The 19,447-nt window shown below is 37.8% G+C and overlaps 1 protein-coding gene across 2 annotated transcripts; it reads right to left on the minus strand.

The window, feature by feature from the left end:
- Positions 1-995: 995 nt before the first annotated feature.
- Positions 996-19,435, minus strand: ZBTB49 (zinc finger and BTB domain containing 49). Of its 2 annotated transcripts, none has more exons than XM_032109670.1 (8): positions 19,012-19,435; positions 17,819-17,992; positions 14,691-15,796; positions 9,214-9,260; positions 5,307-5,380; positions 4,485-4,567; positions 4,235-4,396; positions 996-2,359 (listed from the first exon to the last, which is right to left on the minus strand). In XM_032109670.1, the coding sequence occupies exons 2-8, from the start codon at positions 17,968-17,970 to the stop codon at positions 1,689-1,691; spliced, it is 2,295 nt and encodes a 764-aa protein (XP_031965561.1). In that variant the 5' UTR covers positions 17,971-17,992; positions 19,012-19,435; the 3' UTR covers positions 996-1,688. The 2 variants fall into 2 exon arrangements, with proteins under 2 accessions (XP_031965561.1, XP_031965562.1); XM_032109671.1 differs by having other exon boundaries at positions 19,388-19,427.
- Between the last annotated feature and the right edge of the window lie 12 nt (positions 19,436-19,447).

Consider the following 19,447-nt stretch of genomic DNA (forward strand, 5'->3'; position numbering starts at 1 on the left):
AGCATGAGCACACATGGTCAGGGACAGAACTGTAATACCTGGACTGTAGAATGGCATGTGGACAGTTCCCACAGGGAACTGCAGTGCTCCAAAGCAAATAATGCAAAAGGCAAAAAATGAGGGGAGAGCTAAGGATTCACATGTGTAAAGTGTTCCCTGCTTAATCCATATGGGACTGTATTCAGCTAGACTATGTGCTATTTTTAACACACACCCTGTAAAAGCTGCTGTGTTTTGACTTCACTGGCTGGAAAAACAGAGTTTTTAAGTTTCTTAGTATATGAGCATTACAAGAAAAGAAAGCTGAGGAAAAAAAATTCGAATTTGGTCTCCAGTGCAGCTGAATTTTTTTTAACTGGTCTGTTAATGTAGTAAAAAAGCTTTTTATAACATTAAATAACTATTGAGAGAAATGTGTATGTTTTGAAACTCACACAGACAGTGTAATGGGCTGTCCCTTTTGTGTGAAGGATGCCATCCTATGCTGTGGCCAGAAACACTCTCTCATTTTAACTCTGGGTGAAAGCAATTAAAAATAGGAAGGTACAAGGACCAAGTAAAGGAAGTAAGGAAGTGAAGCCCCAAATTGTAACGTATGGTGGTTAACACAACAAGAGATGGAACAACTAGTTTTGAATTCTTGGGGGAAAAAATTGGTGAGCACTTTAAAAAGATAGAAACATGCTGTATTTTCCAAGCTTTAAACTTCCACAGAATGTCATGTATCTGTAGCAAGCAGTTTGAAATGCAGCAACTATTCAAAGCACCAAAGCAGAAACAGGCCTCTAAGCAACGTTTCTATCCTGTAACAGTCTATTTATTCCATTAATCAGCCAATGTTTTATACTCATTCAAGCACAAGACAACCCACTGGTGTATTGATTGCATTTATTTTACAGTGCATCTCTTCTCGTGGTGGCATCCCCTTTAGCATTGCAAAGAGATCTGGAATAGATGGAACTGTTACTGAAAATCCTTCACAGAAAGACAAAACATCAAGCAATGTAAAACAACTTCCCTTTATTCACGACTTGATCTTGGCCTTCATTGTACAAATAATTTGCTGTGCAAAATAGTTTATAAAATACTAAAAAAAGCGCTTTTATTGTAAAAAAATAAAGTTTCTAGATATACAGTTACTTTGCACTATCACAAATATTGTCCAGTATTCAACATTTAAATTTAATGTCACCATGCTCAGGTCCTGTAAACCAATGACCCTACTGGTAAGAAAGCCACTACTGAAACTCAGGTTCACTAGGGACTGGTTAAGCATTTTCCTCCTGCCATATCTACACCCTCACACGGCTCTGATGACCCATACTTGGAATTGTATCCATACCATGAAATTAGACACTGGCCATCCTTTCCTCCATTGTCAGGTAAAAATTCTAAGTTAAATGGCAAATTCAGTCAGCAGAAAATTTTAGTATATCATGGCAATAACACAGGAGCTACACAGTGCAGTCACAGAACAACAAAGGTCCCCAACAGTGCATTTAAACTTTGCTGAGAAGCAGTGTAAATAAAGGCAGCCTACACGTGGTTCTGGGAATGAGCACTTTGATTCCTGTCAGTGTCCAAGCTACCTGGCTTAAACTCTCTGTGATCTCCCTATGCTGCAGTGCAATTGCAATCACATTAGCATGAAACGCCTCTAAGAAGTTTTGGTACAGTCAGCTGAGCCCTCATTGCTCCAATTCGCTTTCGTTCTGCAGGGTCTTCATTGCTAAGCCCCAGAGGGTCATGCTGGAGAAGAAGGGGCCCTCGTTACTCTTGTAAGTGGCAGACAAGGCCCGGCTGCCCAGGGGGTCACTGCAGTGGCTGTCCAGGCCAGCCACGGAGGAGCGGATCATGGGAATGCTATCAGACTGCAAGGGTCCCTCTGCTGAAGACACATCTGCGTCTGCATAAGCATATGCTGCTGGTGGAGTTTGCTGTGCCTGGGCTTTCAGGAGTTTAGCAGAATCCACACCGAGTTTCTCTGGGTTTGTTGCACTGTGGTGTTGGATCATTGATCGCAACTTACAGTACGAATCCGCAGAACCGTCAAACTCAGCCGAGTTTCCAGCTGGGCGAACGGGGAATTTAACAGACACTGGTAACAACGTGACAGACATTTCTTGGCCAAAAGAGTCAGAACTCTGGGACTTGTCAAGGTCGGGCGTTTCGATCCCTTGAGCGAATTCCTCGAGTGCGTTCGGCCCCTCCTCGGAGGCTTTGCAGTGCATCTTCTTGTGCCGCCGCAGCACGGCCGAGCGAGTGAAGCACTTGTTACACGTCTCACAGGTGTAGGGCTTCTCCCCCGTGTGAGTCCTCACGTGTCTGCGCAGGTCCCCAGAGCCTGCAAAACATTTCCCTACGAGGCACAAGTGATAAATTCAGATATTGTTCTTAACACAAGTGAATAAACATGTTTTATTTACAGAAACTATCAAGTGATACGGTATCATATGTCCCAGTCTCTTATCTAGAACAGGTTCAAACAAGTTCCATCTATTTTTACAATTCCATTAACTTGTTTCTTCTTCTTGATCTGATTTTCTAACTTGTGTTTCCCAATGAGTGGGTTTAGTTTTCGTCTCCAGAGACAAGAATATCCATTAGTATTCGAAAGCTGTGAGTGCTCTTAGTTTGTCTCAATCTTCATGGAGAAAAAAAATAATTTTAAACTATCATTTTAATTTGTCTGTCTGGAAAAACAATATGCTGATAAGCTTCTAAATATATTCTTCCAGTGAAAGCTTCATCATAGAAAGAAATGGTTTGTTCATTACCAAGCAACAACGCTCAAACTGCTGACAAAGTTAGCTTTTTTGTTAACTATAGGCTAAAATAATGCCACAGTCCTAGCCAGAGAATGTGTGAGAACTGTAATTTTTTATTGCTGTAAATATTAGAATACAGAAAAATATTCCACTGTTTGCCTATCTCCAAAGCTACAGACTCAAATAAGCTCAATCACCATACTGCAAAGAAAAGTGTCTGAGGCTGAACCAAGGCAAAGTGTAGAAGAACAAGCAGAAAAAGAGAAAATTAATTTCCAGAATTGCCACATGATTCAGACACCTCACATTCTTTAAAATAGTAGAAGTAAGCTTGTGATTTTTATCTCATTTATTTTGTGAGGACAGATACCAACTAAAACAAACTGTATTAAATGACTGCCCAATAAAACTGCAGTCTCGATTTCCAGCAGCATACTTTCTACTTTGCTGCACAGATTTCTCTTCAGAAGAGCCATTAAACAGTAATGATAATACGTGTGGATCTTTTGCATAATGTGAATGATTTCTTAATGCTTCATCAGAGCCTCTTTGCACAATTTTTGTCTTTTCAGAATAAGATGACTTGGCTAAAATCAAAAATATTCAAAAGACCACTACAAGACAAAATGAAAACAAGCCTGTTTAATGACAGCAACACAACTGATTGATTGTACTTTCATATCCTGCACGTCTATCCCCTCATTCTAATGCAAGACCTCCTGATAATATTGGCTTTTTCTAAACATACTGCAGTTGGATTTGAACATATGAAGCTACCCTCCTCCAAAGCTGATTCCTCAGAACATGAATGAAATTCTGTCAAAATAGCACATAATGGGAAAAAAAAAAACCAGTATGCAGGATGCATAATCTATGTAATCTATGAGATCAGGATGGACCTGATCAAAAGCCATTTTCAGACCACCTGGCAGTATGGCCTATCTAACACATTTTGAAAATGGGTGTTCTGAAACATTGCTCAAGTTTTGATTTTATTCCAGAGGTTGAAGCAAAGTAACAAAGGGTTGTTATTATCAAACTCCGTGGGTGAATGGAGTTAAAATCAAATGGTATGCAACTGGAAAAAAAAAAAAGACCCCATCAATAGCCAAGTAATGTCAGACCTAACTTTCCATCAGAAAGGACTATTCTGCAAATAGATCTATTTTTGAAGCAGCCACTATGAGCAGCTCTTTAGCAAACACGTCCACATACAATGTTGATTCCTCTTAGTTTCTCTAATTTTCAACTGAAATTCTCTTTTAAATCTATGAGAAATAAAGGAGGTTATTACACCAAATTAAAGACTATGAAGCATGCAAGACAGAAGATTTTGTGACTAACTTTCACAATATGGCATTTCAGTTTAAAACAATTTTGGTTAATTGTTATTCTGCTGACAAAAGAACTTCTACTCATTATTTGAAAAGCAAAGACACAACCAAGCAATGCACAGTGAACCTTACCACAAGCTGAACAGCTGTATGGTCTCTCTCCAGTGTGCCTGATTCTGTGCTTTACCAATTTTCGTTGCATATTAAATGACTTCCCACATTCATCGCAGGTGAATACTTTATCTGCTGTATGGGTCTTTTTGTGCTCCTTTAAATTACTGAAGTTACTGAAACCTAGAAAAATATGACAGACACTGAGATTAAAATGACTCCTCACATTTCACTCAAAAAACCTGAGGCAGAAACTTTGGTTCTTACACACCTCTGCCACAGATATCACACAGGTGAGGCTTTTCTCCAGAATGAATAATTATATGGCGCTGAACATCACCAGAAGCAGCAAATCTGTAACACAACACAAAACCCAATCAGTGTCTTTATAAGGCCCTTATTTCCCTAAACTGAGTCTCATATGGAAATTGGCTTTAATGAATGCCTGATGTTCTGAACAAAGACCTAATACACAGATAAATGGATGCAGTTAAGAAAAACATTTTTAAACTGACAATGTCCAATTAAATTTATGCTAGGAAAAAAACTCCAAAAAATATTTTTACCATTAATATTACCAATTCATTCTGCATTTTATGCTATTCCTGCATTAGTGTATTTTCTGTCACCTGTTAGCTAGCAGATTTAATGCTTTGCTTAAATTTTTCAAACTTCCCATACTTCAGAATTCCATAAAATGTTAAAAAAAGTATCACCAAATAACGAAAAAAATGTGAGGGAAAGGTACAAATGTGCATGATTTATTGTGACTCACACTGTTCAAAATATATGCAACAATATACAACACAATACATATAACACAACAAAATACACTCAAAGCTATTCTTATCTACATACCAATGTACAAAAAACTCAGACCACAAGCTCTGGTGACACGATTACTTTACTCAGTACAAGTCAGTTGCAGACATTTATGTATTTTAATCCCATTAACACACACTTAAACCCAGTGTCTTCTAAATAAAATGGAGCAGCATGCTGCCTTAGCTCTTGGCCCTTAGTTTATCACAAAGATTAGCAGAAAACATGAACAAATTTTTTCACGTTAACTAAGATGAACAATTCTCCTCACCTTTTCCCACAGATTTCACAAATGTATGGCTTCTCACCAGAATGTCGACGTAAATGTGTCTGGAGATTACCTGCCTGAAGGAGAGTAATTTAAGCATTTAAATTCAGCTTGCCTGTTGTTGTATACAGTTAAAAAAAAACAATGATGGGAACTATGAGATTGGCTTTTTATTCCTACTTCTAAGGCAGACTAAGAAGACTACAAAGCATGTATGAACTCAAGCATTCTTCTCCAGTAAAGACAGACTACCATGGACTTCAAGACCAAGTTGTTTATGTATGTAATTATACATTGACAAGAACAGAAATGGGGAAAAAATAAAAACAAGAAGCCTAAAATCAAATGCTAAGTGAAAAAAAAAACCTATAATTGAAAGCAGATCAAATGATAAATTAAAATTATACTATCTAGAATGCAGTGAAAAAGAGAACTTACTAACTTACTAGCAATATGGCTCATGTTAGTCTTACTTTCCCTGTCCTACAAATAAACTATTGTTACACAAGTATGTCTGAATTCACCTACCAGATGGTTAAAAAGAAAAGAATAGGGTGAGCATTCCTCTATCCATAAAATACTCAGATGCTTCAAACCTGAAATTATTTACTCATACCAGAATAAAACAGAACAGGTGGTACAGAAAAGAACAAATTGGACTACTAGTAACTATTTTATTACATATCTTTCCTCTCTCAATCCTCTAAAAATCATGCTAGTCTAGCAGGCAAACCAGACTATGACTAGATAAAACTTTCTTACTGAGTCCACCTTTTTTTTAAAATGTTCTAAAGCCTCTGGTCCTTCTAAATGGCCACTCCCCTGAGTCCAGCTCTCACAAGCACAAGACACACCTCGTAGAAGAGCTGCAGATGTTCCAGACATTGCGCCTACTTCCACAGGCAGTTTTTAGCCCTTCCACTCCCTTTGACTGATAACTGCCTGGTTTTATTTGAGTGCAATAAAGAAACATTAAGTCCTTTACACCAGGAAAGAAAATTTGAGATGCAAGGATTATCATGTCCCACCAGTCACAGTAAGACAACAAAAGTAAGACCCAGAGTAATTTCTTCTGACTCATTTAGATAATAAATTACCTGTTAAGATCCACCACTGTAATCAGACCTGATAATATACCAGAACTCAAGTACTGCAGACACACACAAACAGAGGACAGTATCAAATGGATCAGTGTTTGAACCCTGAAAGAGCTTTCTTTAACCCCTGTATATTTTTTCAGACAACAGTGTGACTGAACCACTGTTTTCTAAGGCCAAACTTTCTAATACTGAAACCCACTCAAAGAGAGGCATTAGGTACTTATTTCTGGGGAAGAAGAAGATGAACCAGGGAATAATTTTTGCTTTTCAAAGACAAGGGATTTTATGCAGCAGTGCATTTTAGAAAAACATACAGAAAAAAAACCAGAACCTTTACTTCTATCCATGTCACAAACAAATCCTATAATGGGCATTTGAAAGTTATTCCAGATAAAGACAGAAGGTAAATTTGAAGTGCAACAACTATTTTGAAATAGTTCCCATAAAGGCATTTTAAGTAAGAATAAAAACATTTTACATAAAGCAGCAAGTAGATCAATTTCTTTATTACAAGCCTATGTCCTTTCCTCCTAATGAGGGCAAAGCTTGTTACTAACTGTGCTAAGACAAAAACCAGTAAAAACATCATTGGCTTGTATCCTTTCTTAAGCTTTAGAGCTGGCACACAACCTTGGTTAACGCATCACATGCCATCCCAATGAAAAAAACTTAAGGGGACTTTTGCTTGCATTTCAGTGCAAGAAAAAAAATGCTCAGAAGAATCCCCTTAATGGTTGCATAGAGCTCCTCACAAATTTGGAGACCAGAGAGATATGCCAGACTTAGTCCTTCTGTAAATGGCAAGCTTTGAACATGAAGGAACTTATGCACATGGGCTCCCAAAAGAATCTCTGCAGAAGGAGGTAAAACACAATATCCTGGATCACCAGCCAGAGAGGCTTCACATCACAACAAGCTGTGTACAAGTAGTAAGGGAAGATGCAGGCTTGGAAGTAAAAAAATGAATGTTTTTCTCAAAAAAATCAAAGACATTTATGGCTGTTTGTCCCCAGCTATGAGTTCCCATGTAAATTTCCCCTACTTCCTTCACTTTCTGCTCCACATTCCAACATGCAGCACATCAGCTACTTTCTGCAGGAGCAGACATCCCACCATGCCCAACAGCTGCACTGTCTCAAAAGCACAGATCATGAAGGCTTAAATGAGAAAAGTGTTTCTATTTCTGTGCCTACAGACAGAGAAGATAAAGGCCAAGATTAGAGATGGTATTTTAAGCAAGAAGTAGATAGTAATTATCCTTGCATCTTACTTTCTTGTAGGTGAAACCTCACTTATTTGCAGGATTCAAAACCAAATACCTCAGCAATATGCAAGACCACTTTATGACCAGAGAAAGAACTGCAGCACAGAGGCTGAATGCTCTGGCTTGTATGCTGGACATGTAGGGGCTGTCCACCAATATGTATCTACCTACACCTTCAGGCAAGTGTGGTAGAACAGAGCAAAGGGAAGCTGCTTGGGTGTGTTTAATTAAAAGGCAAAAATCTCCAGCCTTGTCAGGGGTTTTGTTTGTATCTGTAATTAAAGAGGAGCAAAGTGTGTTGCATGAGGAGTCTGTCATGCCTGTCATACACTCTGAGTGTGTGACACTTCCCCCCTCTTCCCCCACTGTAGTAGTACAGAATACCACTTCATTTGCCAAAGGTACTTTTAATGGAATTTGGAAACATCCATGTTTTTCTTTTAATAACTAGAAGCTCAGCCCTCAAAATGAATGAAAATGCTCTTCTTTGCCTAAAAATAAGACCCAGTTTTGCTGAAAATTGTCCAATAAGCACGATGAAACAGTATTGTTCACTGGATGCAGTCTTATATTGATATTCAGCAACAAGGTGGAGGACACAAAGGCATCAGATTCATGGGTCAAAAAAGTCCCACTGGTGGGCTGTGAAACCGAGACAAGAGAAGCACAACCAGTGGTGGGTGGATAGGCACAGAGCATGTAGCTCTAATTCTTAAACCAGGACCCATAAGAAATGCCAAAGCTATTCAACAATAATTATGTAATCTTAATATAAAAATATGCACCTGTTTACTGTCTGCTGTACTTAGATGTGCACATCTCAACCACGAAATCAGAAAGGAAATGGGCATACATAGTGAGACAACTAGGCACCAAATTTGTAGAAATACATATTAGTTGTTGTACCCAGAACAGGAAGCAAGCACTGGAGGGCAAATTGAGCAGCTTAAGCTTAGGCCCTGTATGTAAGTATGGAATTTCACAAGAAGTTTTTCTTAAATCATAGCTGAGTTTTGTCACTTCAGACAGACTGTGATGTTCTCACTGAAAGAAACTCAGACCAATTATACGGATACAAATTTTTTTTTATCTGACTCAAATCTACTTAACAATTTATGCCATTTAGGAAGATGAAACTTTATTGTGAATACAACACTATATAAAACATGAACCTGCACTGTTTCCAGACACTGTAAAAATGCTATTCACAACTTACCCCTAAGCATAAAGCAAAAGAACAGTTTGGAAATGAATGTTCTCTGTATTTCAAATATAGTTGTGGCTCTGTATAGTTAAACATTCATTTGAAGGTAAAATACATAACACATCTACTGAGAGCAGACAGAATCAAAGACACAGAATGCATCAAAGAAATCCAAAACATTCAACATGTTATTTTTAAATAAGGCATTTTAATAATTTATCCCTAATGTGAATTCTGTCTTTTAACAAAAAAAAAAAAATCTAATCTTAAACCCAAGATTTTTAGAATCAACACAGAGATGCATTTCAAGTGTAAGTACCATAATATTTAAAATATTCCCACCTGTGAGAAGTGTTTCCCACAAATGTTACATTCAAAAGGTTTCTCACCTAAAAGAAGAAACAGAACATAGAACTTCTAAGAGTTGCAGTAGAACAGAAATGGTTAAAATTGGTACACTTCCTTTAAAACATGTAATGTAAGAGTAAAAAATATTCCCAAAAGGACACTTACCTATGTATTTAAGGGGAAATTCAAGAGGGAAACACAGCTTTTACCACTAAGTTTGTAAGGCAGACTTGCTCAGAAACAGAATTTATCTTTCAAAACAAGTAGAAGAGTTTTGATATGAATGGGTGCAGGTTTTAATTTTTTTAAATGCTTTTCATTTGAAATGAAAGGGGCATCACATCACCAGAAAGAACAGAATAGATGATAAGGCCCAACAACAACTGTGATGGGAAGTGTACCTGTTTTTTCACTTGCACAGACAGAGACACATTCTTAAAAAGAAGGAGGAATGAAGGGAAGCTAATTTGGAAGAATTGTGTTTTCTGATTTCAGTGTCTACCATACATCTCTGCTCAGCACATAGCCATTCACTTCCAGAAAATACATACTTGCCTTCAAATTCTCATCCTATATAAAACTATCTGAAGATTAACCCAAGTATTTTACTCCAAAATTCTGAATTCATACATATAAAATTGTTATTCTTGAACCTTGAAAAACAGATTAGCAGCTTTAGCAAAAACTGGTGCAGCCCACTTCAGCTTTTCAAAATAACTTGACTCTCAATCTAGAATGTGACTGCACAACAATTCTCTTGCTGTCAATTTAAGACAAATATGTTTTCGTTATAACTTTTCCTCCTCTACAGTATTTCATAAAGGTGGGGTTTTTTTCCCCTGCTTAGTTCTTGGTTTCCTAGTTTTTACACTGTTGATAAAATTTAATGTGCATTTTTTAGAATTTTGAAAACAAAAATGATGCTCAAATGCCACTGATTCAAGGACAGTCACACTTCTCATCATCTTTCATGAGTCTAGCTATACATTTAAAGGACATTTATAACCTGTCCCACATGTGCAGGGCAACAAAACTGGTATAAATCCATATGATTTTAAAAACAGAACATTTCCAAAGGGAAAAAGAGCTCTTACACTGTTTCATCTTGGTTGTGATTAAAAATTCTGTCTAAGATTTTTATTTACTTCTTTAATTGTAATTTTCCAGACTTTACAGAAAACCTTTTGGCTACTCTTCCAGTAAGTATTCTTTACATCAGAAATGTTACAAGCAACATCTATCATATCCAGGTGTGGAAATTCCATTTTTCTTTCCTCCTGCCAAATACAGACTAAGTTCTTTCAATATATTTTAGGATCAAGGACTAAATGCAATTCTCTTTAGATTTTAAAACACAGAGTTAACGTACAGTTATGTTACTTCACAGATTGTAACCCTGCAGTTAGTCTGACAACTTGAAGCTTTATCTACTTTGTCTACTTAATAAAGAATGGAAATCTGGCAGTTTTAAAAACCAGAATTTTCTTCAATTAAACATAAAAATTATGAAACCAGTAAATCAACTATAAAGTAACTCAACTATAAAGAGCACTGAGGCTTGATTTCATTATGGCTTTAAACTTGCAAAACACTAAAAATTCTGATACTGACAACACAAATGTAAATGAAACCAACAGGGACCCAGATCTGTAGCAACTGGGAAGAATTTTAAAAACCATAAAAGCATCAAGATAATATGCAATGGAGGTTAAAAAACACTAGTAGCAATTTTTGCAGAAATTACCCATACAAGAAAAAAGTGACTGTAGACCTAAAGAACAGTATCTGAATAGGAATCCACTCTGAAACGACTAGAGGGAGAGGGAAGGAAGTGGAGGCTCAAATTTCTCAAAACTATTGTTGTAGGCTGCATGCAGCCTCATCCTAACTGTACTGATGTACAAAGAATTGGAAGTTTTTTCCCCCAAGATAAAGAGAAAACAAAAGGGTTTTTTTAAAAGAAATATCAAATTCGTTTTTGGAGAACAATTTTGCACTTGCATAGAATTCCAAACCACTGGGCTTATCAAGTAACCCATTGCTCAGAAGCAATTAGCCTCACTGTACCTGAGGGTGTATTAGTAAGAGCACAGCTAGTAAGCTGAAGGTTATTCTTCTCTGCCTATCACTGGTGAGACCATAACTGGAGCCTTAAGACAAGAAGGCAAACAGGAAATCTCACTGCTGTCTACAGGCTTGGGAAGGCAGAGGCAAGCAGGTTGTTCCTGGTACACAGTCCTAGGACAAGAGGTGGCAGACCCAAGTTCGATCATGACAAATTCCAATTAGACATATGAAAATAATCTTTTATCCCATGAGGGATCACTGGGAGTGACTGACTGTAGAGGTTGTGGAAACTCTGTCCCTGGAGATGTCCAAAATTTTCACTACGCAAGGTCATGAACAAAACAACCTGATGTAATTTGATGTGCCTTGAGCAGGAGGCTGGAGTAGATTACCTCAGGAGATCCATTCCAATCTAAATTATTCTATGATTCTACAACTGTCAATGAATTCCAAACCAAAAACCTGATCTGAGAACACCAGGATTGTACCCTTCTTGTTCAACACTCTGCAAGAAGAGGTGAAGATAAAGTACACAATAGTGGGATCCATGGCTGGATCAACAGCAATAGAGAAAAACTGGGGAATAGTAGTAACTGAATACAATTTAGACAATGCTTAAACAAACATCCAGGGGACTTTACTTTTGAACGATTGGGCTGCCTTGTGTTTTCTATCTTCTGTTGCATCGTTCTTGTTCAACACTCTGCAAGAAGAGGTGAAGATAAAGTACACAATAGTGACCAAAGCAGTGTTGTGTCAGGTCCAGAGGAGAAAGGCAAGAAGGCATAAGACGAAATCACAAAGGTAAGGAGCTGTACTCACTAAGGCATGGAATGCTGGAAGTTTCTCAAGCAAAGCTGGGAATGAAAAGGTTGAGGATCAACAATGTATTACATGGCAGTGCTACTCTGTTCCTGTTGCATTCCATCCTGCCAAGAGTTCTTTCCATTGGCCTGGGTTTATTTGGGGCTGTTCTTTTGAGATGTTCCCTGAAAATACATAAAATACCCCAACAAAACCACTGGATGTTCCTGGACAGGTATGGACTATATAAGAGAGATATACTTGCTTCCTTTTTTTCAGACAGGTCAATATAATAAAGAACAAATTATAACATCCAGTCAAAATCAATCAAAGTCAATGCAGTAAGCTCTGTTTAGAGACTCCTTTAAATGTCCACTACAATACAATTAGAAGAGCCAGACATGCCAGCACAATGATTGCTGAACACAGTCTGGCTGCCTTCACATAGAAAACTCATCAATGCACTCATGCTAACCTGCAAATTCTTTAGTAGTTCCTAGTGCTCAGGGACAGAGACTTTCGCACGTGCTTTTTCTTGACAACTGGGCCACCACAGCACTTGTGTTGAAAGAATTGTCATTTGTGGGTTAAAAACAGGTTTGCCAGTGTGACATGTCCATTTCAGCTTCCTCTATCTCTTTTGCGAAGCTGCATTGGGAGGACTTTCAGTGAACTGTAATACTTAAATGCCTGCTAACCCTTTTGCTTAGCTCTAGAAAATGAATGTTTTTAAATAAAATTGATTAGCTAGCAATCTGCTATGCTTTCTGAAGTGGCAGATGAATAGAAATGGCTTTTAGCATACACTTCTATTATTTAACTACCAGTGTATCTAACATAACAATACAAATGTGCCCTGTACCTTCTACTAAAGATCTTCCCAATATTAACATCCTACTCACTAGCCACTGCAATTTTCCAAACACTCTTTTTGCACTAGTTGGGTATTTAAAAATAAATTAACATGAATAACAGCAAAACAACAGGGAATAATTCCCAAAAATAACAGAGAAGCAAACAGGCATTTCTAGTCATAGCCTTGCCTCAGTTTTTCCATCCTTTGATGTGCTTATTATTTGTTAAACTTAGGCTCTTACACTTTTGTCATCTTAGCACATCTATAGAAGAATGCTAATGCCAAATTAACTAGCACTCAAGTCTGGAATTTTTGAAAACTACTGGAAGAAGATGGTGTGTGAAAAGCAGCACAGAATTCCAGAATCCTGAGGTCTCTCTAGCACAAACTCACATGTTACTGCAGTCTCTCCCTTAGCAGGGACTTTTCTAGATGCTCTTGTCTTCTATCTGATCATCTATTTTCCTGAAAACCTAAGATATTAAAATATACCTGATGATACCAGCTCAAACCAGATAATAAGATTCAAAAAAATACAAGGCAAAGAGAGGATCTAGGTAAGAGGCATATGGAACTCCTTCACAGGAGAAAAAACGTAAAAAAAATATTAGAAACATAAACATACAGAAGCAGTTAAAGCTAACAATTGAATATTCAGGAAGCTAATGCAAAATGTTCATATTTTCAGGTTCTGGGAAGATTTTTCTATGAATAAAATGGAAAAGTAAACTTTTAATTCTAAGGATCAGTTAAGAAAATAAATTAATGTCTGCCAAGAGCGTTTCATATTTAGTGTCAAAGTACCAATACGTGGATGATCATTTCCAAAGTGATGTTTATTTGACAAGATTGAGAGAGATGCATTTGTGTATTTAATACAGGGGAAAAGAAAACCAAAAAAAATTCGACAGCTTAATCAGGAGTAACACCATCTCAAGGACTTTAATCAATGGTGTTACCTGACTAGCAAAGGTAATTCTTAAAAACTCTTCTAAAGAACTTAATAATAATGTCCTAATAATAGGACATGCTGTTTAAATTGAACAGATAAATTAATTAATTTGAAGGTAAATTAGGTCTTGTTTTTCACTAGAATAAAAAGATACTTAAAAATAAATCTATGTTAGGTTTAAAAATATTACCTGTGAGTTTTTAAAACAAAGTACATTAATTCAAAATTCCCATTTACTCTGCAGCTTGCAAGAGCCTTACTCTCTAGGTAAACACAATTAAAGTTGTTATAAAGCATATTTCTACAGGTTAAAAAAATTACCACCAAGGCCCAATCACCTGTATCTTACAATGAATATATGACCAGAGAACAGAGGTATTCTAGTATACTTATAGTACCATTTATTTGTTTACACTTTTTATTGTTATCTGGCTCAAACATCTGGGCCACCAGACAAACTGACTAGAAATGACTCACCTAAGTGCAGGACAAAACCAAAATTTTCACTGAAATTTCATTTTCACTGAATTCCCACAATGTTCTTTGAAAAAGCACCCAAAATCCCAAATACATAGGAGAAATCTTTTCTACAACTCCCAGCAAAACTCAGTATTACAGTTCTTTATTCCTGTAGGAATATCCATCAAAAAAAAACCCAAAAAAACCAACAAAACCAAACCACAACCTTTTGAAAGTAGACCCCTAACCAGCATCTCTCAGTCAAAAGACACTGCAAGTTATTCTCTGTAATTTAAATATTTGGTCTGCAGACCAAATAACTGATAACTGTACCTGTATGAGACCTTTTATGTAGCTCCAAATTGCTTGGATGCTTGAAAGCTTTCCCACATAACTCACAAGTATATTGTTTCTGTGACTGAAGAGTCTGTGATTGTCCTTCTTGTTCCAAAGGACCTTGAGATCTTTCCACTTCAACAGTTTGTTCAAAATTCTCAGAATTCACTAAATCTTCAGCTTCTTTTTCATCAGTAACTCTAACATCTGTCGTGCCCGTGGTACTTTCATTTACAGGTTCAATTACTTCTGTTATTCTATTGTCATCACTTTGGGGCTCAGAGGGCTGCTCTGCCAGTTTCTGAGATCTTAGAAAATTTAACTTTTTGAGGTGTATTGCCTTTTTCAGCCGCATCTGTCTGGTGGGCTGCATAACTGTGCTCTCTGCATCTTGGTCTGGAGCAGCTTCATTCGCAGACTGAACCAGAAAGTTTGATGGTAAATGATCAGAGGTTTCCAGAATACACTCGGAGTGATTGACAGTGCAAGAATTATTCTCCACTGTGTTTATTTCCGTGGATGTGTTGTAAGAAAAGGATGGTTCTGCTCCTCTCTCATGATCAGAGCAAGTGTTTTGTTTATAGAACTGTTTGCTATAAAAGTTGCGTAGTTTATAGTAGTAATTTGGTTGTTTAAATGGAAGATCTGTGCAGCTGCCATCTAAAGAGTCTTGTGGTTGTTTCTGTCCATCACCCGAGGGGGTGTGAAGATTAACAGACTGTGATGCATGTGAGTGGTGCTCAGCCAAGACTTTGTTAGTTTGTGTGTCAGCTGAGCACTCAGGCAATAGGTTTGTCCCATAGCCATCACTGGCACAGCTGGTATCCGTACCCAAAGTGTTCTGCAGTGAAAATACACTATTACATGGCATGCTGGCTGCTTGCTCCACAGCTGTAGAAGACTTTAAAAAGGTGTGACAAATGTTCAGCACATTTTGCACTTGGAGACATTGTGCAATGTCCAGCATAGCTTGTACATTGTCCTGGCTAAGATCCAGGTGGGAGGTGTACATGAAGTCCAAGATCTGGCCTATACCACCTACATTTTTAATGTCCAAGTGAAACACATCATTCTTCTGGCCTGAAGAATTCTGGAAAAGGGTCCTGATAAAATAAGACAAATATTCAAATACAAACACAAATAATTCACAAACGCTGCAATAAGAAAAATACACATACACCTCAAATAGGCTGTCTGGTATGAAACAACAGTTTGTAGTCCAAGGTCTTACCTAGATTGTTGTATTTTTGAAGATGAATTTCTCAGAACTGCTCAATTAATTGTCCTATATATTAGTCCTACATTAGTGCACTTGAAGTATAAATCAAAGCAAATGATCCTTTATCTAACTTTAATTCTGTATTTTTTCATGCTTTCAAATAACACCCTATCCTTGTGGTTTCTTATGCACTGTTCTTCACATATTAGGTGCCATGGTGTATTTGTGGAAAAATTGCAAAACTGGTTGACTCAGAACAGTTTTTCTCCTTTCATCATGGCAAATCAAACAGGACATGAGAAATTTTCTAGTAAAATGGAGAAGACAGACCTCAAAGTCAGCTAAACTATTCTCCTCTGGCAACTAAGTTTGTCCACCAAACTCTATCAGTAAACCTATCGAAGTTCTTAGCATTAGTTCTTTCTCCACAAATACACAAGAGGATGGCAATATTAAACAAGATAATGGCCTTATTTTCAATCTATTCTCTCATATTTAAAAAAAGTACTTTTTTTACTGGTACTGGATGAGAACCAACTAAAAGAATAAGGAAGAGTACAGGTACATAATCCTAAAATGGCAGTGCAACCAATACTCACTGAATTTTCACTGAATCTTTAAAGTGAAATGAATTCAAAAAACTTCTTACTATTTGATGTAAAGTATTCTCAGCATCAGAGATGTAGTTCTTCGTGTGCACAACCAGTCCTAGATTAAGTGGGTTCATACTCTCTCTCAGTCAAAAATTTTATACCCTCACATTAAAATCCTGATACTCCCACAGTAAACAATGACATATAAATGGGGTCAGGTCACTCATATGTAGTTATTTACCTACACTAGAAGATGCCCCAAACGGGCATTTGCGGGCTAAATCTCAAATCAGGTTTTGTTTAAAGGTGGGCATAATAGCAAGGAGCTCTAAATCCTAAGAAAATGTGAGTCTATGCTGAAACTTTAGAAATGAAGGGGATACTCTGAAGCCAGTGCCCACATCCAAATTCTTTCATCATTTTAAACCATCTTATCTAAATTAAAACCAGAACTATAATGAACAGATCTGGGTTGAGAGTTTAAATTAATTAGCCACTTATATCCTATTGAATTTTAATAGGAGTTGAGCACTTAGTTCTTTTTAACTACTTCAAAAATTTGGTCTTTGAGCATAATTGCACCTCATCAATAGTACACCACTAGAGGAGAAAAAGGAACCTCTTATCTTTTTTCCCTGGTCATAACATAAAAATACGTTTCTTACAAATGAATTAGCAGTCAAGCTTTAGAGATGTTTCAAGATGTTCAAAAACTGCCAGATCTAGCAGCTTACTCATAACTAATATAAAACACTAAGTTGGGAGATCCAGCACCCTCCAAAATTTGGAGGCACAACTGAGGGCAGTACAGAAGGGGAAGAAAAGAGTGATGTGGCATAATGGGCCACCTGTATACTCTAAAACACAGTTGTTGTCTTTGAGAACCTGAGAAAGTAGAGATTCAGCAATAACCTATATAGTCAAACTTTATTTAGAATATGATTTATGAAACAAGTCACATTATTCAGAAGTGGATAACGTTTCATCAATTATATCCCTTATCTGGCTCTGTTAATACACTCTACTACGTTCCTTGTAAGCAGTTATCTTTTTCTAGTGAAATACTGAATGCAGGTCCCTGCCAGAAACATTATATGAAGCCCTGTAAGCAAGTAAATCACAAAAATGTCAAAATCAAAGAGCATACTGTGAATGTTTGACACAGCTTTATCTCTGGACAATTTCCCTCTTCTCCTTATATTCACACGAGTTACTTAGTCTGCAACCAACAGAAAAAAATACACTTCTCAGAAAAACCCTCAGCCAACAGCATTTAGTTAACTTTTTAAATAGAAGAATTTTTTTTCACATACCTGAAATATTGACTGAAAGCAGCTAATACATTTTTATGTGCTTTGAAGCAGACACCTTTCACCACCAGCATGCAGTCACAGAGAAGCCCCTGAATGCGCTGTTCATGTAGCTGCTGGAGAAGATGACAGCTATGGCTAGCAACAGTGTCCATGCTAGAAAACCACTTAAATTACCTACAACGAAATAAAATGCTAAGGTGAAAATTAAATTGCAAAATTAATTTAAAATATTAAGAACATTTTTACAATTTGTTTTAGCTTTCAAAGGAAACAGACTTCAGTTTACACCTGCAATATGAGCTCCAATAACATTTTTCTGATTAAAGATGAATTACAGTACTGCTCATCAACAGATACACAGCAATACACATAAGAAATACTGATTGTAACAGAGCTTTGCTTACAACAAAGAGCTTCTGCAAAAATCTAATGGTGCTGCCAATAAGCTGAACTCCATAACCACAAAAAAATGCATCCCAATATAGCTAGCTTCCACTATAATTAGATTTTAATGCAAAAACAAATTGCATGTACAAAATCAGTAGCATTTGTAGAGGAAAACCTCAGTTTCTTCAGCCCCTAAACTCAGAAGGGAGAACATAGTACTAGTACTATTTGTTGCTGTTCTAGCCATGTACGTTTCCATTGTGGATCTGATTAGACACATTAGTATGGTATTGTTTTTAATACAATGTAATATCTACATGAAAAAATGCCCTCTGAACAGGTTGAACAGACAAGTCACACTCCCTCAGAACACATTTACATTCAATTCTATACTTCCTTTCTTAAAAATATTTTTACAGAAATGTAACGCTTCCCCTGCACACTTAAACATGACAATTCCAGCTATTAGAATAATCAGAACTTCTGCTCTTCTAACTAGGAATGAAGAAGGAAAACCATCCTATTCCAAGGAATGAAGTAGGAAAACCACCTTATGTTAAGCATTAGACAGTGCTCGCCCCATTCTCAGATGTCATGAAAGACAAAGGTTCCACATTTTAATATATCCTGCTTTACTCTGTGATTCACTGCCTCCTGCTGTATTACACGGCGGGCTATTATATTGTGCTTTTTCTCGATTAATGCTTATCATGTTTTGACCAGGCTTTAAAATAAAGCAAGCACATTAATTTGACAAGTAACTGCTTTCTCTATGAACGTTTCCCACCACGGCATCGTGCAATTACTTTGACAACCAGTGAATTGCCTCTCATCCATCAGGTGCGTGTCTCCCCACGGGACCGGCGGGCACGGGGAGCAGCTCCCGAACTGGGGGAACCTCTCCAACACAGCCGCTATTTATGGTTAACCTCCCCTCAGAGGTGCCACAAGGAGAAAGGGACGGGGAGAGGGTTTGCCTCGCTGCGGGCCGGCGCTGCCCGGGGACAGAGCGGGCGAGCGGCCGGTGGCGGGGTCGGGGGCTGCGGGCGGGCCGAGCGCAGCCGCTGCGGCGGGAGGAGCACATGGACACACAGCCCTGGGCGGAGGGAACGCGGCGCGGCCTGGCACGGGCGGGAGAGCGGCCGAGGGGCAGGAACCGGCCCTGCCCAGCCCAGCGCTTACCGGCTCCGGCCACCTCCCAGCTCCATCCCCGCCAGCGGCCCCTTCCGCCGCCGCTCCCGC

The sequence above is a fragment of the Corvus moneduloides genome, chromosome 5, assembly GCF_009650955.1.
Source record: "Corvus moneduloides isolate bCorMon1 chromosome 5, bCorMon1.pri, whole genome shotgun sequence".
Lineage (NCBI taxonomy): Eukaryota > Metazoa > Chordata > Aves > Passeriformes > Corvidae > Corvus > Corvus moneduloides.

Coding starts and splice junctions, on each gene's coding strand:
- ZBTB49 (XM_032109670.1), bottom strand. CDS start 17,970: ATGGACACTGTTGCTAGCCATAGCTGTCATCTTCTCCAGCAGCTACAT. Junction 15,797..17,818: donor GCTTTCAGTCAATATTTCAG/GTATGTGAAAAA, acceptor TTATTTTATCAG/GACCCTTTTCCAGAATTCTT. Junction 4,397..4,484: donor GTGTGATATCTGTGGCAGAG/GTGTGTAAGAAC, acceptor ATATTTTTCTAG/GTTTCAGTAACTTCAGTAAT.